We start from the raw sequence: 23517 nt of genomic DNA, 5'->3' as shown, positions 1-23517 counted from the left end.
ATAGTGTACTGAATACAGTATTTATATGAGTATGTAAATGATAATATCAATAGTGCTGATGCCATTTTACCAGTCGTATTTGTAGCTGATATAGAAAAATTAAAAAAAAAAATTAAAAAAAGAAGAAGAATATTTATAGTATAAAGAATGGTTATGATGATAATTATCAAGGTTCATTTGTTATTTAACAGCGAAATGCAACATGTAAGTTCCTTTATGCCAAGCAAGACAAAAAAATGATGATATATTTAATTTTAAAATTCAAAAAACAATAATACTAACATATTAATAATATCAATGATGATAATAATGATTATAATATTGATAAAATAATTAAACAGACACTTTTCTTTTTTCTTTTTTTGTAAAGGCCAAAATTATTACAGGCTAGAAAAGTAAAGCTGTTAAAATGTTGTGATGCGTATTCGCTGACAATTTCATATAAGTTTTGATTTTAAACAAAAACACTGCCATCGTTTTTCTGCTTGCTCGACTGTGAGTGCTCTCTGGGCAGTTTATGGTTTACCTATGGAAAATATGAATGGGAATGTTTTTTCTATTTTAAGATCCCTCTGTCATTGGCTGCTTGAACTTGGAGTGGACCATTTTTTGTTTTCGTGGAAACGTCAATCTGTCGTTGAAAATAAAACTTCCCTCGTTTGTATTTGATCGTATTGACATGACTTGTATTCACGAATAAGCATCTTCCAGTCAGTAACGTAGTGAAAAGTAAAAAGAAAAAAAACATTTTTTTCGCCCTCGACTCTGAAAAGTGGTCAAGTGGTACGTCCCGTGTCTCTCGGCAAGCAGGAGAGGGAGGGTCAACATGGCGTCCGAACAGGTCCGTTATCTTCTCTATTTGTTGTTTTTCTTTCATTTTACTGCATTTCATTGTCACGTGTTTGTTAAGAGCGAAACAACATGTAGTCTGTAGCAAGATTGTGCAATAAAGATGAATGTACTGGCTTTGTTATCGGCTCTACGATGATATCAGTGCAATAAATACTGGCCTCCGCTTCGTTATTATAGGCAACGTTAGCTTGTGGAAACACAAAATGCTAACATTTCTGACCGATATATTGTTTGACAGCGACGTAATTTAGCTTGTTTAAAGAGCATGTGGACGGTATTGTAATGAGAAAGGCGTGTTTGTTTCTGTTTCACTGCTAAAACGAGTGCAGGTTATTTTTAGTTACGGCCACCGACAGCCAGTCGCGGGGCATTTAACTGAGATACATTCCAACGCAGAGCAGAAGAGACGCTGAAAATACATGAGAACCAAAACCTTGTGTTTGATATGTCTGTGGACTGTTAATGTAGATTTGTGTAAAATCTCATACACAGTAAAACGTGTAAGAAAATAATGAAGTTGTACATTTCCCCTATGTGTTAATTTCCATTGATTTTAAGGCAAGTATTTGTTAGGATATTTTCTTTATTAATGTTTTCATGACATGAATAACTGATTGTTTATGGCACCCCTTGCTGCTTAAAGCAGGCTGTACATTGTTGTGTTGGGTCTCTGAGATTGTTTTACCTTTCAGGAGAGCTCCAATGGGCCTGTGAAGAAGTCCATGCGAGAGAAGGCTATAGAAAGACGCAGCATCAACAAGGAACACAACAGTAACTTCAAAGCAGGCTATGTACCCATAGAAGAGGAACGTCTCCATAAGACAGGGCTGAGAGGACGCAAGGGAAACATGGCTGTCTGCATCGTTATCCTCCTCTTTCTCCTCGCCTTAATTAATCTAATTGTGAGTAACACAAGCCTAAATGTACTTCTAATCCATCAATCTGATGGATGGACAATGGTTAAGGGTTTACCCCAAATTAGTATTTTGTGTTGTTAACATTCATTGTATTTCATGGTCTTCTGCAACAACTCCTCTGTCCCTCAGATCACTCTGGTAATATGGACAGTGATCCGGATCGGTCCTAATGGCTGCGACAGTATGGAGTTCCATGAGAGCGGCCTGCTGCGCTTCAAACAGAAGGCGGACATGGGCATCGTTCACCCACTGCACAAGAGCACAGTAGGAGGTCGTAAGGACCAGGATTTGGTTCTTGTCGGCAACAATAACCCGGTAAGAAACACCGAGTACACTCACAGCGAACACTGAGCAGTTACAAAAGCACATAACACAACTAATTGTGTGTGCACATGATGAACCCCTCTCTTTTCTTCATGTTTTCCAGGTTGTGTTCCAGCAAGGCACCACTAAGCTGAGCGTAGAGAAGGACAAGACGTCAGTTGTCAGTGATGTTGGCATATCCTTCACAGACCCTCGTACACAGAACACGTTCTTCAGCACAGACTTTGAAAACCACGAGTTCCATTTGCCCAAAGGGGTCAAAGTTCTCAGTGTTAAAAAGGCGTCCACAGAAAGGGTGTGTATAATGATAATGATGTCTGATAGCTGTAACAGAAAGGAATTCATGTTTTATGTCGTGTTACTACAGAACCTTCAACTATTATCAGCACCTGTTAACACAAAAGTGATAAGTCATTTAAAGAAATTTGCAAATGAACAAATAAAGCATTAACGAGAACACATTGAGCTGCAACAGAGTAAAAGAGATGTTGAGACTTCCAGACAGTGCTGGACTATCTTCATAATAAGTATCTGGTTGTTGCTATGTGGCCGAACCAAAGCTCAGACTAAAACATTGTGGAAAAGATAGAGTCTAAATACTCTGTGGACCCTTGTATATGCTGGCTTGAGCGTTGACAAATGTTATGCATTGTCACTGATTTTAGATCACCAGTAGTGCTACATCGGACCTGAACATTAAAGGGGATAGCAAGGCCATCATTCGTGGAAACGAGGGCGTCAACATCATGGGCCGGACTGTGGAGTTCAAAATGGGTGGAGGCATCGAGCTCAAGGCTGTAAGTGTGGAATGTTTCAACTCATACTGTTAATATGACTCGTGATGCCGGGATTGAGGTGTGCATGGTTTCCCAATTTGGTACAAAATCTGAAAAATATGTGAGAATGGATGCATTTTGTTTGTTTTCTTTGCAGGAGAACAGTATCGTCCTCAACGGATCAGTCATGTTCAACGCCACACGCATCCCTAATTCGGTTGGAGACGTGTATTTCGATGAGGGTCTGGAAAGGTACAAGCTGTGCATGTGTGCAGATGGGACTCTGTTCCGTGTGCAGGTAAAATATCACAACATGGGCTGCCAGACCTCAGAAAACCCATGTAGAAAAGCTCACTAGGAGACTTAACTGGAATCTGCTGTTACCATCTCACTACAATCTGTCACCACTGAAGTCACACTACAAATTTTGTAGGACATTCTGCAAGGCCATTTATCACAACGCACATAATAATACCTCTGCAGTTCACCTGACTTGCTCTGTATTCCTCATTTTGTGTGCCAAATTGTGTTACAGATCATCGCCACTTGGCCAAAGATATTAACATAAGTATTTGTATTGTTTTTTATAAAATTTTAATTGCCACGTCAGTGCGTAACAATCCTATTTTTAACATCTTACTGTGGTTTATGTTGCCCATTGATAGCGATTAGGAGCTACAGTATTTACTTTTCGCCTTACCGTCCAGTATTACTAACTTACAAACCTTGAAGAGGGCTTGTGCAAGATTTGATTTGCTGTTCATTGTTTCTGGCAGCTGTGTTTGATATTTTCTCTCTAATATTCACTGACAAGCGTGAGACACTAAATGATTACAGAGATTTGTATATTATTAAATTTGAAAAGATACATTTTAAGCCATCCAGTTATGTTAAAGCAGAGTAGGTCTCCTGCACATCTTGGACTGTCTTTCATGCATGTGCCAACGGATTTACAAGGGATGATGTGGAATAAAATATATACTGTATGTAATATTCTAATTTTGTCGCAAAGCCTTTTTTACAGCGAAATGATAAGATAATGAGAAGCAGAACAAGACCGTGTGCACTAAGTTATGCTACAGATTAATGCAAATGTTCATGAATGTCAGGAAAGTTTAAATCATTAGTAACTTGGTTTAAAGCCTGTATTGAGTGGTTTTGAATTTTTGTGCAATATATATTATAAAAGATTTGACTTTCATTTTGCTTTGGATTGTCTTTTTTGTTTTATAATAGTGCCAATGTTGAGAAATGTCATGAAGAGTGTTTTTGATCAACTAAATTAAAAAAACAGGGTGATCAGCCTTGTTTGAAAAAATTGTCCAACATTTAATTGCTGTTTGTTTCAATAAAGAAACATGTTGCTATGGGAAACTTCTTATCGTGGTGTCTGTCTCAGGTGTTTACATGGCCATTTAAAATCATAAAAGATTACTGTGCCTCATTACGCAGTTTTATTATCTAATAGAATGTGGGGCTGGAGCTGGGGCATGACTCTCCTTGCCATAAACTTTCAGGATTGCAGTTATCTATCATACATGAAGAGGAAAACAGTAACAGTAAGACATTAACTAGACATGTAAATGATTGAATGAATCACTGAATAGCATAATTAGGTAGGTGCATGTTCAGCTGGACGCAGCAAAATCCTCTTCAGACTTTGATCAGAGCTGCTGGAGACGAAGCAAATCGGCTGACAACACTCGGTGTGAAAAGAGAGTCACAAGTTCTCCAGCAGCTGGAAAGAGTGGAAACACAGGTGAGTTTGATGTTTTAATTTACTGTTTGTATGTCATCATGGATTTCTTTAGATTTAATATGACCAAGTGATGAAGGGCGATGCATTTTTGATTTATTGATTTAAATAATGATTCTGTCTTAGGTAAAAATGGATCTGATTTAATTCTTTTTTGAGTGACTCTCTGAGCAGTCATTGATGGTCTCAATGTGTACCCTGTGTACCCTCAGGGCAGGTTGTGATGGCAGTGGCTCAGTGGCCCTTCGTGGCTGCTGTGCTGCTCCTCGTCTCCTCGGGGCTCGTCTCCTCCTCTCCCCTGCCTGCCTGCCCGGAGCCCTGCACCTGTCAGAGAGCCCCCCTGTTGAACTGTTCCTCCTCTGGCCTTTCCCTGGTACCCCAACACATCCAGGACTCTGTCACCGAGCTAGACTTGTCTCACAACCTCCTTGTCTCTGTAACACTCGACCGGCAGCATCATTACCTAAGGAATGTATGGCTGGGAAACAACAGTATCACACGCTTGTCTCTCTGCATGAAGAGAGACTCGGCAGGCCGTCATGTCAGGGGGAGACAGCTACATGGCTTGAAACCTTGGAGCAGACATGGATGTGTATCGTGGGCCCCCACCCTGCAGCTGCTATCTGTTGAGAGGAATCTGCTAGAGGAACTCCCAGAGGGTGAGTCAGTGTGAAGTGGTCATACAGTCATATATAAATCACTGTCACAAAACCATCAGTGCATTAAAGCGTCTCTTCCAAAACTCAATAATCATCTTTTATCGAAACATTTTGAACTGTGATGAATTCTGAGGAGATCAAACTTGCCCCGGACTGCCCTTATTAATACAACACAAAGTTGCTGGAACACAGCATAGAAATATGTAAAGGAACAGTTCACCCCAAAATGGAAATTCAGTCATTATCTAATCATCCCCATGTCGATAGAAGGGCCGGTTAAGTTTTGAAGTCCACAAAACATTTCTGGAGCTCCATATCAGAACAGTGTTGCATTTCTCCCAAACAACTGAAGCTCGTCCAGCATAATCCATTTCTCCAAAATGTATTTTATAAGGCTTTATTTGCACCCTGGACATGTAGTCAAGCTTGTCAGCCACTTCAGACAGGGTGTGTGTTCTAACTTTTAGCTTAGCGACTACAGTGAATAACATCTTTTCAAGTCAATTTGTGATCTCGGGGCCTCCAGAGGTTTGGCTCAAGCTCGACAAGCTGTATGGAGACATTTCATTTATTTTGTTTTTCCGGTTGTTTATTTAAACTTTTGAAAAACAAGTCCCCATCTACTTCAGTTGTTTCGGAAAATGCTCCAACGCAGTTTATCTGTGAAGCTCCAGAAATGTTTCATGTTTTAGAGGTTTTTTTTGGTGTGAATTTATCCTTTAAACACCTAATTTACTTTTTTTTTTTTTTTTTTACTCTTAGTATTAAGAATTAAGCAGAATTATGGATGTCCATGTTTTACTATTATTGGATCATTATTACTGATCCATTCATAAGTTAGCAGCACTTTGTAGTGGTCATGATGGATCTGATTTAATTACTTAATTATGGGTAGTTAAGTCTATGAAAATGAATCACGCTCTATAAATGTATCATTATATTTTTTTATGTAACTTCGTACTGTAATGTGGATAAATAACTAGTGACTATCACTCTTCAACAATGTAGCTGAACAAAAATAGCAGTATTTCCCTCATAAATGTTATATAAAGTCAAATTGTCAAATTAAAATATTTACGCATGAACTGTAATGTATTAATTCCACACACTTTATCACAATATCCTAAACATTAGCCACTAAAAGTGCTATAAGCTTAAAGTGGGAACTGATACCACAGACTTGAATCAGAACAGTACAGTCATCACAATACTGCACAGTGTCATATAATGACTTATAGACCACACCTATATGTTACAAGCTAATTCGTTGAATGAAACATTTATTGTCGGGCGTGTACCCAAATTATATTATATATTTTGCTTCCAATCCCTTCTGACTTTGTCATCTAAATAAATGTTCCAGGCCAAAAAAGTTAAACTATCGAGTTTTTCATGAACAAAGCAGAACTTAGGGATAAGAACATTACTTGAATTAAGTGAAGCAAGTCCTCTTTAGGTCTCAATTAGCATATTGTGATTTACCTTGTGTCCCATTAGAGGAATCTGAACTCTTAGGTTAGTAATCAGGGGCCCCCTTTTTTGAAAGACATTCTTTAGTGTGTGGGCGTTTAAGGTTAGGCATCTGATAGTATAGTTGCACAGTCAACTTCGAGCACACCTTTAATTGCCCTCTGGTGTGTCGTTGAGAAATGTCCATGAGTCACCTGAAGGACCTGAAGGATAGATCCACCCTGGGAGGCATGTTGTTCACCAAATTCAGACCAAAAATGTAGTCTGAGATCTAGAAATTCCTCCATACACTCAAAAATTGATTTGCCTTAAGTAGTGACTGTAAGTATTCTTAGTTAATGTGCACTTTCCATTTACAGTTACAAAAGAGCAACGTCAGAGCTTTAATCAAATGCAAAATTTTTTTTTTTTTTTAAAAATGTTATCATGGTATATTTCAATAACTAAGTCTGATTAAATTAATGCAAACTTGAACTTAACTCTATATTCAATTACAACCTATAAAGTTATGGGGAACTTCTACATTAACATATGTTTTATTTCAAATCAGCTATTCTGTCTCCTGTAATATATCACAAATCTAGTTAGCTTATTCATGAGCATTGACTTAATATGACAGGTAAACCTTGCGTTAAAATGTGACCCTTTATAATGAATTTATGTCATGGAATTTGATGCAAAATTTATATGGAATTGAAATTCTTAAAATCAGTGTTTTTAGGCAAATTCTTTTTTTAAACGTTTATAGTAGGATAAATCTCCGAGGTGTGTGCTGTTGCTGTTAATGTCCTTTCATTTGATTGTCACTTTCAAAGACCCTTTAACTGATATACATTATCTTTAGTACTTTGCTCCACTTAGAAATGATTAAACCTCCCGAGATAATGAGACTGTACACCCTTGAGCCTGTCAACTTTTATTGACATTCCAGTGGCTCACACAAAGGTGTAAACATGCAGTACAACTTAGACAGTTTCCCTCAAATCATATTAATTCAGAGCATTTTCTTCCGCCTGATTGAAACTTATGTGTGTTTCACAGAAATGCATTCACTATGGTTCCTCTAAAGGCATGTGTGGACAGCCCATTTACTTAGCAAGAGCTGTGTTGACAGTCATAGACTTTTTTTCCTGTTTGGTATTCAGCTCACAGAGCCCTCGGTGCCTCTCTAATGAAGCACAGACCCACAGTGACTTACTTCAGCCCAGCAGTCTCAGTGAGATTGTCTCTGGCTGGTGAAAGCAGGGGGAGGCAGCAGGGAGAGTGAGCACCACAGAAAAAAATCTAAGCCCATTATTAGTCATATTGTAAGAGTATTCACAGTGAAATTAAAACAGGAATCTGGATTAAAACTCAAATGATATTCATGTCAGACATTTCATATTAAACTGTAAACTATTCAGAAGTCCAGAGAGAGGGATGTTGTTTACATTATTTAATCTCAGCATTGAAAACACTGTAGTACTGCAAACACACATTATAGCTAAAAATAAACAGTTCTTCACCTTGAAAATCACAGTGATGAAGGTGAACAAGCACAGGGTTGAGAAGAAACAGACATTTAACATATAGTACATTCCTAGCACTTTATGGTTACTGTTAAATTCTGATTACAGCTCTGTGTTTTCTGCAATCCAGGGCTGGAAGCTACTGAGTCCTTGCAGGTTCTGCAGCTCTCCTTCAACAGGATCTCGACCCTCCAACCAGGGGATCTCAGCCCTCTTTGGCAGCTAAAAGAGCTCCACCTACAACATAATCTCATCACAAGACTCCATCCACAGATGTTCCAGGATTTAGCCCAGCTGCGGGTAACACTATTTTTTTTTTTTAAATCTAACTTTTTAAACATGCAAAGAACATTTGGTAATTAAAAGACTAAATTTTAATTCAAGATTTTTTTTTTTAAGTGTTGGAGCAATTCACAAGATCTATTGTCCACTAGTGTCCACATTTTGTCCCACTCAAAGGTCCTCGATCTGAGCTTCAACATGTTGACCAGTCTTCATCCTCTGACGTACCTTTCTCTGCGTAACATCGGGGCGGATGTTAGGCTGGATGGCAACAGGTGGCAATGTGACTGCAGCATGCGCAGTCTCCGAAGGCGGCTGGCCTATGATAGCAGCAGAGGCCTGCGGTCCTGGAGTGTAGTGTGTGCTTCCCCCTCCGTCCACTCGGGCAGAGACCTTCTGCAGTTGGAGGAGGATGACCTGAACTGTTTTGGCAGTGAAAACAGACCAGAGCTCCACCAAGATGTGACGGTTTACAGTGGGTCTGAGATACTGCTGTCTTGTTCTGCACAAGGTAATAGTAAAAAAAAAATGTGTAAAATAACTTAATCCATACATAATATAACAATGTGTGTCAGGCCAACTGCGTGTTAATGTTGTCTGTATTGTAGACTCAGTGTGGTGGACACCCAGCGGTCAAGCATCTGCAAGCCGACCTCAGGATGATCTGCTCATCACTGACATCACAGAGAGAGACACGGGACTGTATGTGTGTGTGTCTGAGGAACATGAAGTTGGATCTGTTTTTAACCTCCAAATCAGTAAAATAGAAGGTAATAGAAGAAAACCAAGAAGTTTACCGCAAGGCACCCCAAACAGGATAGGTCAAGAAAGAAATCAGAGAGCTGCTCAGTGTAACTTGGCTCTGGCTGTGTGTCTGTCTGTTTTCATCACGTTTCTGATAGCCTTCATCATCGGAGTCCTGGCGAGACCATATATAGATATTCTTTGGAGAAGGGTCACCAAAAAGAAAAGGTCCACTGAAACCAACTCCGCCTCAGACGTAGAACAAAGACAATATGACAATGAGGCCTACTCCAATGGTGAGGAACCAGAAGTCCCTAGTTCTCGTAGGGAAAGGAGAGTCACATTTAGCGATGTAGACATTCGAGAAAACACCAATGTACAATATTATGATACTGTAGCCAGTGGTGATCAGGAAAGCCTCTATGATGATGCAGTGTTTGAACGTGAAGCAGCAAAGGCTGAGAGGGATAGGCATACAGCTGAAGATTCAGAGAGTGAGAGCAGCTCACGGCAGAGTAGTCCAGAGAAAAACCGGAGAGATCTCTCCAATGCAGGCCGCAAACTTAACATAGAGTTCGAACACATCCCAGACCCTGATGAGCTGGAAAAAAGGAGATCTTCCTCTTCATCATCAGATTCTTCACTCTCTGGGAAAGAAGACAGAATAACCCAGAGAGACCTAACAAGACCCAAGTCTCCTCAGCTAGCAAAGGGCTCTGTTCAGCAGAGAGCTGACTTCTTGCCAGGCAGAACAGTAGAGCTGCCACAAATTTCCACAGAGGGCAGTGAAAATCTTGAATTTTCTTCCGAGCCCTTTGCAGATTGGTCACCACACGCAAAGAACCCCAACTTAACAGACTCTGATCTGTGGCAGGAGAATGACGAACAATTTGAATTTAGCGATTCTGTTCGAAGCAGCTCTCCAAGATCCAGCAGTGTTCATGGGTCATTTAATGACTCAAAACTGATTGTGGCACCCACTCCAAATAAACAGAAGAGGGATGATACATCCAGCTCCAGCTCCAGCTCTTATGTCAGCGAGGGTGAGCCGACAGAATACACTGTGAACTTAGACCCAGTGAATGAGAAGGATACAGAAAGTAACCACAATAAACCTGAGGTTACTATCATGCCTTCATTGGGATTTAATCAGGGTGATTACAGATATGACCCACAAAGGCCAACAGGGAGACCAAAGGGCTCCTTTTCCTCTCATTCCAGTGACAGTGATGGGGAAAACCACACAGGCAAAAAAGAAAAAGATACAAGAGAGGCGGACACACAGAAAAAAGTTGTACCCATGCCACGCACAAAATTCCGTGAACCCAGTTCGGGTGTAATTAATCACGGTAAAAAAACCAGGGCACCTCCACCACCTGTAGCTCCTTCATCCTCTTCAAGCAGTGAAAGTGAAGCAGAAATCAAAGACCTGAAAGTGGATGAGGGGATCAAAATCAGTGAGCCAAAAATACAGTCAACCAAGCTGGATCCCCAAATTAAGAGGAGCTTGGATATCAAAGCCAGACTACCAGTTTCTGATTCTTCATCTAGCAGTGACAGTGAAGCTGAAACAACAGGCCACAGAAAGAAACAGGAGCAAGGACAGACCAACATGGCAAGACCTCCAATTAAAGTACCTCAACCTGCAAGTCATGACCCACAAACACAGTGGCCAGTCCTAGATCTTGAGCATACAACAGGTATCAAGAGGCGTCTGGACATAAAATTACCATCACTGGCTACTGAGTCATCCTCTAGTAGTGACAGTGAGGATGAAAAAACAGGCCACATAAAGAAACAGGAGCAAGGACAAACTAACGTGGAAAGGCTTCCAATAAAAGTATCTAGTGTCAGAGCACCAAGACCTGACTCTGAGTCATCTTCTAGTAGTGACAGCGAAGCTGAAAAAACGGGGCAAAAACAGAAGCAGATGCTAGGCAAGGTGGACAGTGGAGACCCTCCATTTCGGGTATCTCAAACTGTAAATCTTGACCTACAAACACAGTGGCCAGTCCTAGATCTTGGTAATACTGCACACATCAAGAGGCGCCTGGATATCAAAGCACCTTCACCTGACTCTGAATCTTCGTCATCTAGCAGTGACATTGAGAATGAAAAAAATGGTCACATAAAGAAACAGGAGCAAGGACAAACCAATGTGGGAAGGCTTCCAATTACAGCATGGCAACCTAAAATCAAAGCACAAAAACCTGGCTCTGAATCGTCTTCCAGTAGCGACAGTGAAGCTGAAAGAGCAGGTCACATAAAGAAACAGGAGCAAGGACAGACCAACATGGCAGGTCTTCCAATTAAAGTATCTCCAAGTGCAAGTAATGACCCACAAACACAGTGGCCAGTCCTAGATCTTGGGCATACAACACGCATCAAGAGGCGTCTGGATTTCAAAGTACCATCACCAGCTTCTGAGTCGTCATCATCTAGTAGTGACAGTGAAGATGAGAAAACTGGCCACATTAAGAAACAGGAGCAAGGACAAACCAACATGGTAAAGCTTCCAATAAAAGCATCTCAACATAGTATCAAAGAACCAAAACCTGATTCTGATTCATCTTCAAGTAGTGACAGTGAAGCTGAAACAACAGGCCACACAAAGAAACAGGAGCAAGGGCAAACCAATATGGCAAGGCTTCCAATAAAAGTATCTCAAACTGCAAGTCATGACCCCAAAACACAGTGGCCAGTCCTAGATCTTGAGCATACAACACGCATCAAGAGGCGTCTGGATATCAGAGTACCATCGCAGGCTTCTAAGTCATCCTCTAGTAGCGACAGTGAGGATGAGAAAACTGGCCACATTAAGAAACAAGGGCAAGGACAACCCAACATAGTAAAGCTTCCAATAAAAGTATCTCAAACTAATGTCAAAGCTCCAAGACCTGACTCTGAGTCATCTTCCAGTAGTGACAGTGAAGCTGAAAAAACAGGGCAAAAAAAGAAGCAGATTCTAGGCAAGGTGGACAGTGGAGGCCCTCCATTTCAGGTATCTCAAACTGTCAATCCTGACCTACAAACACAGTGGCCAGTCCTAGATCTTCAGCATACTACACATATCAAGAGGCGTCTGGATATCAAAGCACCTTCACCTGACTCTGAATCTTCATCATCTAGCAGTGACAGTGAGAATGAAAATACTGGTCACATAAAGAAACAGGAGCAAGGACAGACCAACACGGTAAAGCTTCCAATAAAAGTACCTCAACGTAGCATCAAAGCACCAAGACCTGACTCTGAGTCATCATCTAGCAGTGACAGTGAAGCTGAAACAACTGGCCAAATAAAGAAACAGGAGCAAGGGCAGACCAACACGGCAAGACTTCCAGTGAAAGAATCCCAAACTGCCAGTACTGACCTACAAACACAGTGGCCAGTCCTAGATCTTGAGCATACAACACGCATCAAGAGGCGTCTTGATATCAAAGCACCTTCACCTGAGTCTGAATCATCATCTAGCAGTGACAGTGAGGATGAAAAAAGTGGTCACATAAGGAAACAGGAGCAAGGACAAGCCAACATCACAAAGCTTCCAATAAAGGTATCTCAAACTAATGTCAAAGCATCAAGACCTGACTCTGAGTCATCTTCCAGTAGTGACAGTGAAGCTGAAACAACAGGCCAGTGGCCAGTCCTAGATCTTGGGCATACTACACGCATCAAGAGGCGTCTAGATTTCAAAGCACCATCACCAACTCTGATAACTGGCCACTTAAAGAGACAGGAGCAAGGACAAACCAACGTGGGAAGGCCTCCAATTACAGAATGGCAACCTAAAATCAAAGCACAAAAGCCTGGCTCTGAATCATCTTCCAGTAGTGACAGTGAAGATGAAACAACAGGCCACAGAAAGAAACAGGAGCAAGGACAGATCAACATGGCAGGTCTTCCAATTAAAGCATCTCCTACTGCAAGTAATAACCCACAAACACGGTGGCCTCTCCTAGATCTTGAGCATACAACAAGTATCAAGAGACGTCTAGACATCAAGGCACCATCACCAGCTTCTGAGTCGTCATCATCTAGCAGTGACAGTGAAGCTGAAAAGACAGGCCACATGAAGAAGCAGGAGCAAAAACAAACCAACATGGCAGGGCTTCCAATTAAAATATCTCAAACTAATGTCAAGGCACCAACACCTGACTCTGAGTCATCTTCCAGTAGTGACAGTGAAGCTGAACAAACAGGCCGCACAAAGAAACCGGAGCAATGGCAAACCAATATGGCACAGCCTCCAATAAAAGTATCTCAAACTACTGTCAAAGCACCAAGACGTGACTTGGAGTCATCAACTAGCAGTGACAGTGAAGCTGAAACAACAGGCCAAATAAAGAAACAGGAGCAAGGCCAGACCAACACGTCAAGTCTTTTCGCTAAAGTATCTCATACTGCAAGTAATGAGCCACAGACACGGTGGCCTCTCCTAGATCTTGAGCACAAGACAAGCATCAAGAGACATCTAGATATCAAGGCACCATCACCGGCTTCCAAGTCATCATCTAGTAGTGAGAGTGAGGATGAAACAACACAACACACACACAAGAAGGAGAGGCCAGAGTTGCTGGTAATTGCAGGTCTTCCATTTACAGTATCTAAAACAGTGAGTCGTGATCCAGAAAAACAGTGGCCAGCTGTAGATCTTGGTAATACCACTCGCATCAAGAGACGTTTGGACATCAAAGCCCCATCACCAGCTCCTCAGGCATTAGTAAGTAGTGGGAGGGAGGGGAAGAGAGAGGAAGCCAACAAAGTGAGTTCCTCTTCCTCATCGAGCAGCTCAGACGAGCAAGAAGAGGATATTCAAGGTTTCATCAAGTCCCCACAAACAACAGAACCAATGCCACATCCAGATTCAAGATGGCCTCCACTGGGCCTTAGCAGTGCACCTCCACCTGACTCTTCCAGCAGTAGTGAGAGTGAAGGCAAGATTACAGACCTACCTATAAAAGTGGAAAGGGACAGGACTACTGTGGGAATTACAAATAATCCACACCAGACAAACTTGGATATGAGTATCCCCCTTGTCAAGAGACGCATTGATATCAAAGCACCTTCACCACAACCAGATCCGATTCAGAGTCGTGTGTCTCTTGGGTCTCAACAATCCAACTCTTCCACAAGTGATAGTGAAGATGAAAACCATAGCAGACTAGGACTGGGTTCATCTACCATATCAAAGGCCACAGAGAAGAAGTTCAATTGGTCTCCAAAGATCCCAGGGCTACACACTTCTCTCAGTCCACAGACAGACCATGATATCAAGTTATCAAAGTATACAGTAATCACAGATGGTGTAGGGGACAGAACAAGTGACAACATCAACACAGCACCAGTGGTAACCCCAGAATTAGAGTCACGATGGGCTACAATGAATCTCGGCATCTCCCGCTTCAGAAAGCGTCTTGAAATCACATCAAATGAACCCCCAAATCTGCCCTCATCACCTCCACCTGACTCCCCCACCAGCAGAACAAGACGAAAGAGATGGGGAGTAGGAATCGGAGGAATCACCCACACACAATCATCTACAACCCTAGAGAAGGCTTCTCCCAGTTTGACGGGTCAAGATGACAACTCAGTGGAGAGTAAAGAAAGATCAAGTAAAGCCTACAGCCTCCCCAAAACCGAAGATTCCTCCTCCAGCAGCGATAGCGAAAATGAGAGTAAAGGAGGGAGGGGAAGATCTCAGCTGAATGACACTATAGACCACAGTTGGCCTGACCTAAGTCTCGGTGTCCAACACACTAATAGGAATTTGAATATCAAGGCACGATCATCAGAATCAAGTAGTTCCTCATCTTCCTCAAGCGAAAACGAACATGAGGGGACAGGACACAGCGCAAAACAAAGCAGACATCCATCAGATATGTTAGGAGTGACAGAAAACAGCTCTCTCATCACTTATAAACGTCAAATTTTCAGCAGCCCGACTCCAGACCATACAAACCAAAGACAAACGGGGGCTGAAATATTAAGTGTTGCACAAGGAGGTCCTTTGCTTAGTGTGGGGATCAGAGATGAATCTCTTGCTCCAAGGAGAGTACCCAGTATGAACTTTGATGATGTTGTAAAGAAGAGGATCGAGCAGTCCAGACACACCACGGATGTGGACCTGCCGCCTGAGATAAGGTGGACTGGCATCGGCCGACAGCCATCTGACCTTTCTATCTCCAGTATGAGGAGAACTCTGGATATCAACTCATCAACTTCATCTGCACAGCCAGAACTTTCCCTCCTTGACTCCTTCAACTACTCATCCCTTAGTACAAAAAGCGTTCATCTTGCATCCAGCACAGCTATTGACAAGTCTGACAACTTACCTGACAGCTTAAATAACGTTTCGAGGGCTGTACCTGAGGACAGGAGACAAAGTAAAGGCCTCAGTGCTCTAAAAGCCATGTCATCAGAGAGACAAAAGTGGGACACACAAGCTGAAAATTTAGATAAGGGTGCATCTTCTCTATTTGATGACCCACAATTTGACAACAGTTTTTACAATCAAAGGCCCGAGAAGGACATCAAGCCCCCTGAGAAAAGAGCGACAGATTTGTGGTATGACATTCCCCACTACAGGAGGCATGACATTGGAGGTATTGATCAAATGCAGGAGATGCCACCTCCTCTTCCAGCAACACCACCACCAGATGAGGCAGTAGAGCTTAAATGGGGGTCTCCACAGAGCAGTATGAAACAAGGGTTTGCAGGCACCAGATCCTATCTTCAACTGAACAGGAACAGAGTGGAGCTTGACCCTTCTTCAAATACATCGCAAAGCCTGACAGGCTATTTTGACCCCATTAACACAAACATTAGTCATGTTTAATAAAGAAGTCAGAAGTCATTATATCTTAAAAAATGACAAAACAAGCACAATTCATACATTTGCTTTTGAATCATGAAAATATTAGTAATTACTGGATATTCTAGTTTACACTTACTAAAAGGGCTCTATGGAAATTGGGAGTTATGCCTGAAGCCTGTCGTTAGAGTTCATGTTACTGGACTCGAGAGCGTGCCTAGAGTCAAATCCTTTGGACTGTCGCAGAAACTCTGACTCCGAGTCCTTCACAAAGAAATCCGTGGTGCAGCATCATTAAACAACTTAAAGACAATGCCCACAGGCTTGAATAGGCAATAGAGGGAGGTGGAAAAGGTCTCATTTTTCACGTCAAGTTGCAACACACTTGCATAAGGCCATTAAAAAAAGTGAATAATACATGTAAATTGCTACAAATTGTTACGTAGAGCATGAAATGAATTGTAAATACTATCCATTTATTGTGTGAAACTTACTGTGTGAAACTGTTTTAGAGTTCAGTAGAGGACACCATATTTATCTTTTCAGATATGCCTTATTTCTGTTAAAAATGTCTTCATTCAAATATTTATCAATCAGAAACATGTCTTCCTAAGCAATTTAGCAAGAATCTAAATATTTCTTGTCATGCATTATTAATACACTTAAGAGAACTTAATGAAACCATATCTCTGAACAATTTGATGCAGATCTTTCATTTGTTGTGATAATTACAACTAAATAATAACAACAGCAATGATAATATAACTAATAGCACTAAATGTTTTCTTGTTATGGACAAACTATTAACTAAAGAACCCAATTATAAGCCAGTAAGTTAATAAACCCTTTTATTTATGTATATAGACATAGGTTATAGTGAAAACAGACATATAGACACTTACATAGTTTACATACATATATACAGTTGGGACAAGGGTGTTCATCCTCCTGCATTGTCATGGGAGAATACTAAAACATTGACCTCTACACAGTATTTGGTAAGCAATCCAACAACTACTCCAATCATAGATGTTATGCTGATGGTTGACACGTTGTAATGACAATAGAGGCTTTCATACAGTTCAGCAGCAGTGGATGTCAATGATACATGAGCTGATGTGTGTTATCTTCACAACAAATTGAAATGTGTATTTGTATGTGTATCATGACAGTGTGGTGTAAAAGTTGCAAAACAAGTTATGATCTTCCAATAAATAAAATTAGATCCTGTATCCTGACTGCAGCTACCTAAAATTTTACAGCATGTGCTAAGGATGTGTATGATGGGGCAAATGCAGGAGGGAACTCCTGTTCCACCGTGAGGTTACAGGTGTGTTCCAGGTCTTAATAGACACAATCATGTTGTTCATCAGAATTAAGCGAACATGATCGTGAATATCAAATTAAGCACAAAACACTTGCACAAATTCCTGTACAAAACCAAAACGCGTTTGGAAAAAATGTTTTCAAAAAATCTCATCCATTCACAAAAGGCTCTGTTGGAGCATGCATGCAAATATTAAATCTGATGTTCAGCTTCACACCACAGCCAAAGACAAAAATTTATACAAGTGTTACGAGAACATTATACTAGGCGAAAAGAACGGCATAGCATCATCACACAGTTCCGAACTGTCAGTGTCCATTGATTTGATTAGATCCTACAGGTGGTACAATGCAATGCTTTCAGCAAACCTACCTTTCTACTCCAGCCTTAAGGACCTCGTCCTGAGAGGGTAACTGGTTTTCACTGTATTATATTAACACTGTCAGTGTTGGGAGAGATGCTACTAGAAAGAGGAGACCTGAAACTATCAGTGGACTAAAGAGGACAAAAACAGATGTCACATATCAAGACAAACTGGACACCAACTAGCTCTATGTCAACTTATAACACAGCCCAAACAGTCTCAATTCATCCTGAAATAATCCCTGACCACTCAGTGTGTCTGTGTGTGCATGAGCATGTGTGTGCATTTGTGTTGTATGTGTTCTCACACGTGTATATACATTTGGGTTTGTTGGTATGTGTGTGGGACACACAAAGTGACTTCCATGTTTTGAGGCACAATAATACTCTTACCTACACAACGTAGATACATAAATTGGTCGTGAGACCAATAAATGCTGATCAGAGCACTAGTGGCTCACCGCTGTACTGTAATAAGAGTTAGTAAGCAGCAATGCTGATTTGTTTGGTGTTATGAGGTCTGAAGCCTTTGCAGGGGGTTAGCAAACTGTTAGCATTAGCTGGAGCAAAGAGCAGGGGGGGTGGAGGGGGGAAAAAACAAACAAACAAAAACAAAATAACTGGCACAAATCAACAGTAAACAACACAGGCACCAGAAACCTGCGATCAACCATTTGACACAGTGTGCTTCTTGAAGAACTCCTATCCAACTCAAAATATGAAAAACAAACGTTAGTGCCATCTGTCCAGAAAAGCTCAAGTTCAAGTTCATTGCACAGATATATAACATTGAAATGTGCCCAGGTCAAAGTGACCCTGTTTAAGACTCAGACACAATGCATGAATGGTCACTGCTGTTGGTTTCTCTGTGCTGAAGACAAGGGGTGAGGAGTGGTTCTCCCACACTATACCATTTTACTTCCATCGTCCACATATGATACCATGTTATCCTAACACAGACAGCAATATGACATGTCACAGTGAGAGAGAGCAATGCCACTGGGGGATTGCTGCAAGCTTGCCCACTATGCAACTTCGGTAGGGGAACATAACTCCACAATGGCAGCCCTCCGCCTCCGCGCTCTGGGCAGCATGCACCAACGCTGCAAACCCAGCGCCCCCACCCTAGCCCACCCACAGCCCAAACCCCTTCTCTACCAGGAAGCACCCACTGTCACTGCTTTACCATTTTTGTATTGTTTACTTATTGGTTGTTGATTCTCATAGTCGTTGTTGTCACAGCTGTATTTTTTTTCCTTTTCACTCTGCGCCTATGACATCTGTCTCTCCTTGTACCATTCCACAAACTCGTCCAACAAAACTGGCCCTGATGAGAGGACAACACAGAGTATCAGAGTTAGATTTGTGTGACACCAACATGTCGTTCTGCTGTCACATTTCTGTGTAGCCGTGTGTTGACTTACAGGCGCCATCTTCATCATAGTTACTGAGGTCCAGGTTGATTGTCCTGCTGAACTCTAAGACATTGCACCATTGGTCTTTGTTGATGACTTTGTACTTGGATTGCTGAAGAAAAGGAAATAAACAGCTTATTTTAGTAATAGAAAATAAATAACAAATTATTCTCATTCTAGACATTATGATGTCTATTTATTGTGTTGCAAAGATATGTACCAAAGTTAGCATGCTAATGAGCTAGCCCTGGCCTGTAATGGTCCAAAGCTCCTGCTTCAGCTGTGCAAACATTCCCCTGGTCTCTGAGCTTCCAGTCCAAACTGTTAGCTGAATGGCTAACTGAACTAACAAGCTAAGGCCAGCTACAGTTAGCAGTAGTTAGCAGCAGTTGATGTGCTGCCCTTTTTTGTTTCTAGTATAAATTTGACAGATGACCACTTCTTACATATTGCCTCTTTAAAGTACAAAACCCTTTTAATTTCAACCATTTTAAAAAGGGTCAAAAAGGATTTCAAACAATCTTAGACACAACTACTGTATGTTTGCTTACCTCTAAAAACTGATTAAACACAGGAAACAGAGGCCACGTCTTCCCCAAAAGAAGCCCCAGCATACACTTGGCTGTGTTCAAGTCCAAACTCCTCTGATCCTTTTCCTGTCCGATTAAAAACACCCAAAGCCTCATCAAGTCAGTGCAAAATGTCCACCTCACTTTAAACAGAGAGGTAGTGTATTAACATCCTTAGCATCAAACATTTGTCTAAGAAACAAAACAGGCTGAATTCCTAAAATATAACACTGCCATCACAGTCACTGCACCATGCCCTCATTAACCATTTTATGTTAATTCACCGTATCAGAGTGAGTTATTTACCTGAAAGCACAGCTGCTTTCAGGTAAATAACTTGTCCTGCTCAAAACATCAAGATGAGGTCTGAACATTGGCTTGAATAAAACTTCAACAGGCACACTTGGAGATCAGCTGTATTTTACATCAATTGTTTTAACAATACTGAGGGTATTTGCAGAAAGGACTGTGCTGGACTCACCCGAGCGAAATCAAAGGCATATCTGTAAATGAGCTTAAAACTGGTGCTGTCGTTTAGGACAGATCTCAGGTAGTCGAGCGAGTTCCTCAGCCTCTCTGTGGAGTCGCACCTGACAAGAACAGGAAAGTGACTTAGACATACTCTGCTCCTCAACGCCTGCTCTACTGAGCACTGAGGGCACTCGAGACAGGAAAAAAACACAGCAATTTCGAAACAATACAAAAAAAAAAAAAAGATAAAGAGTAGATAACTGACGTACTGCAGTGAGCCCATGCCTCTGAGCCACTCCTGGAGAGTGAAATATCCCATACTCTGGGCATCCAGCTTCCAAGCCAGAACCAGCATCACCACCTGGGCACAAACAACCTTCATAGCGACAGACATCCTCCAGTACAAGATGCGTCAATCTATCCACCGAAATGACAAGTCAATTATATGTCATCCACAAAAAACAACTGAGACAGCAGAGAATGAGGGAAACCTTGATTGATTTTTTAAAAAATTATTATTATTATTATTACAAACTGTGCATATTTGATTTGAACATCAAAAATGAACAGAAATGCCCATTACATGTTACCACAGTGTCAGCATCAGTAGCTCGGCTTGACAAGCAGCATGAGAGAGACACTGACAAGCGAGCCCACCAACAATATACAGATGTAACCACACTGCAAGACTTGTGGTAAGAGCCACAATTAATAAACAAATCTTGCTTACATTCTCTGGCTCCACTCCAATGTCCTCGCAGAACTTCTCCATGCCCTCCGGACCCACCACGTCATCGCAACCTATTTTAGAGTGTTGTGGCAACATACAGCCTCAATCGCACATGTGGAGCTACAAAACTATGCCACTGATCGGCGGTAAACCGAGAATGTTTGATGATGTGGCACGGTGCCTTAAAATACGATACCTCACCTGCATATTCGTAGAACCACTCAAGGCACCTTTTACTCGAAAATGTCTCCTCCTCACGGATTTGTGATGTTTCGTGTTTTCTGAAAACGCTGCAGATGATCAGAGGGTTGTTGTCAAAATCACAGCAGCAATACAACAGACACAGAACAGAAGGAGCCAGTGTGATTATGGAAAAAATGCTTTCCTGTGAGTTTTCTCAATTGCAAAGACAAAAATTTTTTTTTTTTAAAAATGTATGTGCATATTCTTTAAAAGTGCTCCTGCATATTTGAGACAGACACCGACTTTTCAGCATTCTAGTGAGGTGGTCTTTAAAACAATAACATTTAAAAATCCTTAACGAAGAGCTGTCCCACCTGTCCTGACGACTTTTCTTAGCTGACATGTCATCTCCAGCAGAGGGTCTCCTCTTTTTCCTCGGAGGCATGGCTCTGGAGCAACAAGCTGGGGAAGGAGGTGGAAGACAGAATGGAAGTAAGCAAAACATACTGCAGACAATATACATTATTTCTCTTGATTAACATGCAAAGACACTGAAAGTGCAGGCAATCCTATTCAGAAGGACAAAAAGTTGTGGCAGTGATTTAATTCATGGCCGTCCATGTTAAAGCTGACCATGAAACACAACAAGGACAGGCTGAGTTATTACCTGAGGGGTGGCTATCCTGTCCAACGTCTTCCGTCAGGTTCTGTCAAAACAGATCCAGAATGACACCACGTGCTTGTGAGCAGGTCACACGTGAACACAGGGCACATGCATACATATGAAAACACACTAGCTGTCAATATGTATTTACCAGCCTGTGCAAGGTGTGGTGGATCTTATGGATGCTGGCCAGTGTAGTCAAGTGGGAATTCAGCTGAAAATCTATTTCCAACACACACACACACAAAAAATAATAATAACATAAAGATAGCATCAAAGATCCAAGCTAATGCATAACACACAAGCTCCTGAGCAGACTTACAGGCTTAGCACAAGGGTACAAGAAGGTGACATCATCTTAGCAACAACAACATGCTATGATTTCAGTTTTTCTCGGTGACCAACACAGACTCCACACAGCTCACGTTACCTTCGTCTGATTTTTACTACAGGGTCTGCCTTTCAGAGAACGACAGGAAAAATACCTCACGCCGATTGAGGGAGTGACTCGAAAGACACGCAAACTCGAAAATATGTGATCGTGCATGCTACCTCGTCGCCAAATGTCATCTACACATCCCCGTCCGACAGCTGTCATCAGACACCGATGATCTTAATTTATTTCTGGAGGCCAAAACCGGGCTGAAAATCACACACAGCCGAGCAGATAGCACTAGCTGCATACCTAAAATAGCAGTGCAGACGCGCAACTTGCACAGAGTTTACAAAGTATCTAGAGAGTTAGGCGTATGGGCGTTGTAGTCCATTTCCTCTGAAGAGGCCATTGGAGCGTCGGAGCTAGCTGGTTTACTAAACTACAATTCCCAGGCTGTGACAAACAACTACTTCTTCCAGACCCCCTCTACCCCCAACATTTACCCCAACTGATTGAATGCATTTTATATTGTTTTTTTAAAAAATCTAACATCATATGGCACATAAGCACTGCGTAGACGTTTTGCAGCAGCTGCTGTAGCTGCCGCAAAGCCGGACAGCGCTGCTGCACCAGGCACTGAAAGATGTTTTACACAACTGCGTCACAATTTTCATTCTCTGTAATAGTCCGCAGTTGACCAAAAATTGACCCATTTACGGATAGCACCACGTTCATGCCAAGTTCGAGTTGAAACGCACAGTGCATCCTCGGTCACGATTAATAGTACGACCACAACACACCGATTACCATCGAAAACCCTGTGAATTTAGCTAACGTCGGCTGCATTCAACTGAGCACTTCTAACGCCACACGCGAAAAATAACTCCAGGTTATCTGCCGTGTCAAATGTAACCTCCCCTGTGTCCAAAACAACTGAAATTACACAGGCTATCTCCCCTTTGTTGTCGCCCAAGACAGCACTGGCAAATACAAAGAGACCAGCAAATAGCACGGAATTCATTCGTTCTCATCAAAGCCTACAGAGCCACGGGCTAAAAGTAGGTGCAGAAACCGCAAAGCGTCTGCTTGCTTCTCCGCGACAGACTGTGCAGCATCCTTGATTGCTCGTAATTTGATGCAGAAAAGCCTCTATAACGTTACTACTTACTTGCCGCATCAGAGTGCATTTTTATGAAACATACAACTGTCTGTGGGAAGTCCGCAGACCGGCCAATAGGCGGGCCTTGTCAACGCAAACCACGCCCGCGGAAGATGATTGAGACTCAGCCCGCTTTGTCCCCGCCCACTCTCTCCGTCGAT

At 41.7% G+C, this 23517-nt stretch overlaps 3 protein-coding genes across 6 annotated transcripts; 2 read left to right on the top strand and 1 right to left on the bottom strand.

Moving 5' to 3' along the window:
- The first annotated feature begins 756 nt into the window (after nucleotides 1–756).
- sgcb (sarcoglycan, beta (dystrophin-associated glycoprotein)) lies at nucleotides 757–4248 on the top strand. The gene is made up of 6 exons (XM_037115464.1): nucleotides 757–841; nucleotides 1545–1754; nucleotides 1899–2084; nucleotides 2197–2388; nucleotides 2759–2890; nucleotides 3027–4248. The coding sequence occupies exons 1-6, from the start codon at nucleotides 827–829 to the stop codon at nucleotides 3225–3227; spliced, it is 936 nt and encodes a 311-aa protein (XP_036971359.1). The 5' UTR covers nucleotides 757–826; the 3' UTR covers nucleotides 3228–4248.
- A 236-nt stretch (nucleotides 4249–4484) lies between these two features.
- LOC119028159 (leucine-rich repeats and immunoglobulin-like domains protein 3) lies at nucleotides 4485–17331 on the top strand. The gene is made up of 4 exons (XM_037113778.1): nucleotides 4485–4628; nucleotides 4843–5284; nucleotides 8393–8562; nucleotides 8722–17331. The coding sequence occupies exons 1-4, from the start codon at nucleotides 4494–4496 to the stop codon at nucleotides 9088–9090; spliced, it is 1116 nt and encodes a 371-aa protein (XP_036969673.1). The 5' UTR covers nucleotides 4485–4493; the 3' UTR covers nucleotides 9091–17331.
- dcun1d4 (DCN1, defective in cullin neddylation 1, domain containing 4 (S. cerevisiae)) lies at nucleotides 16934–23502 on the bottom strand. Of its 4 annotated transcripts, none has more exons than XM_037113781.1 (11): nucleotides 23366–23502; nucleotides 21973–22043; nucleotides 21825–21864; nucleotides 21532–21619; nucleotides 21176–21264; nucleotides 20975–21045; nucleotides 20514–20605; nucleotides 20255–20363; nucleotides 19756–19860; nucleotides 19214–19316; nucleotides 16934–19116 (listed from the first exon to the last, which is right to left on the bottom strand). In XM_037113781.1, exons 1-11 carry the CDS (start codon nucleotides 23382–23384, stop codon nucleotides 19061–19063), a joined length of 843 nt encoding a protein of 280 aa, XP_036969676.1. In that variant the 5' UTR covers nucleotides 23385–23502; the 3' UTR covers nucleotides 16934–19060. The 4 variants fall into 4 exon arrangements, with proteins under 4 accessions (XP_036969676.1, XP_036969678.1, XP_036969677.1 ...); XM_037113783.1 differs by lacking the exon at nucleotides 23366–23502 and adding an exon at nucleotides 22144–23340; XM_037113782.1 differs by lacking the exon at nucleotides 23366–23502 and adding an exon at nucleotides 22252–23340.
- Nucleotides 23503–23517: the final 15 nt, after the last annotated feature.

The sequence above is a fragment of the Acanthopagrus latus genome, chromosome 11, assembly GCF_904848185.1.
Source record: "Acanthopagrus latus isolate v.2019 chromosome 11, fAcaLat1.1, whole genome shotgun sequence".
NCBI classification, from domain to species: Eukaryota; Metazoa; Chordata; class Actinopteri; order Spariformes; family Sparidae; genus Acanthopagrus; species Acanthopagrus latus.
The sequence above is the reverse complement of the archived record's forward strand: the minus strand, read 5'-3'. Positions and strand labels throughout refer to the sequence as shown.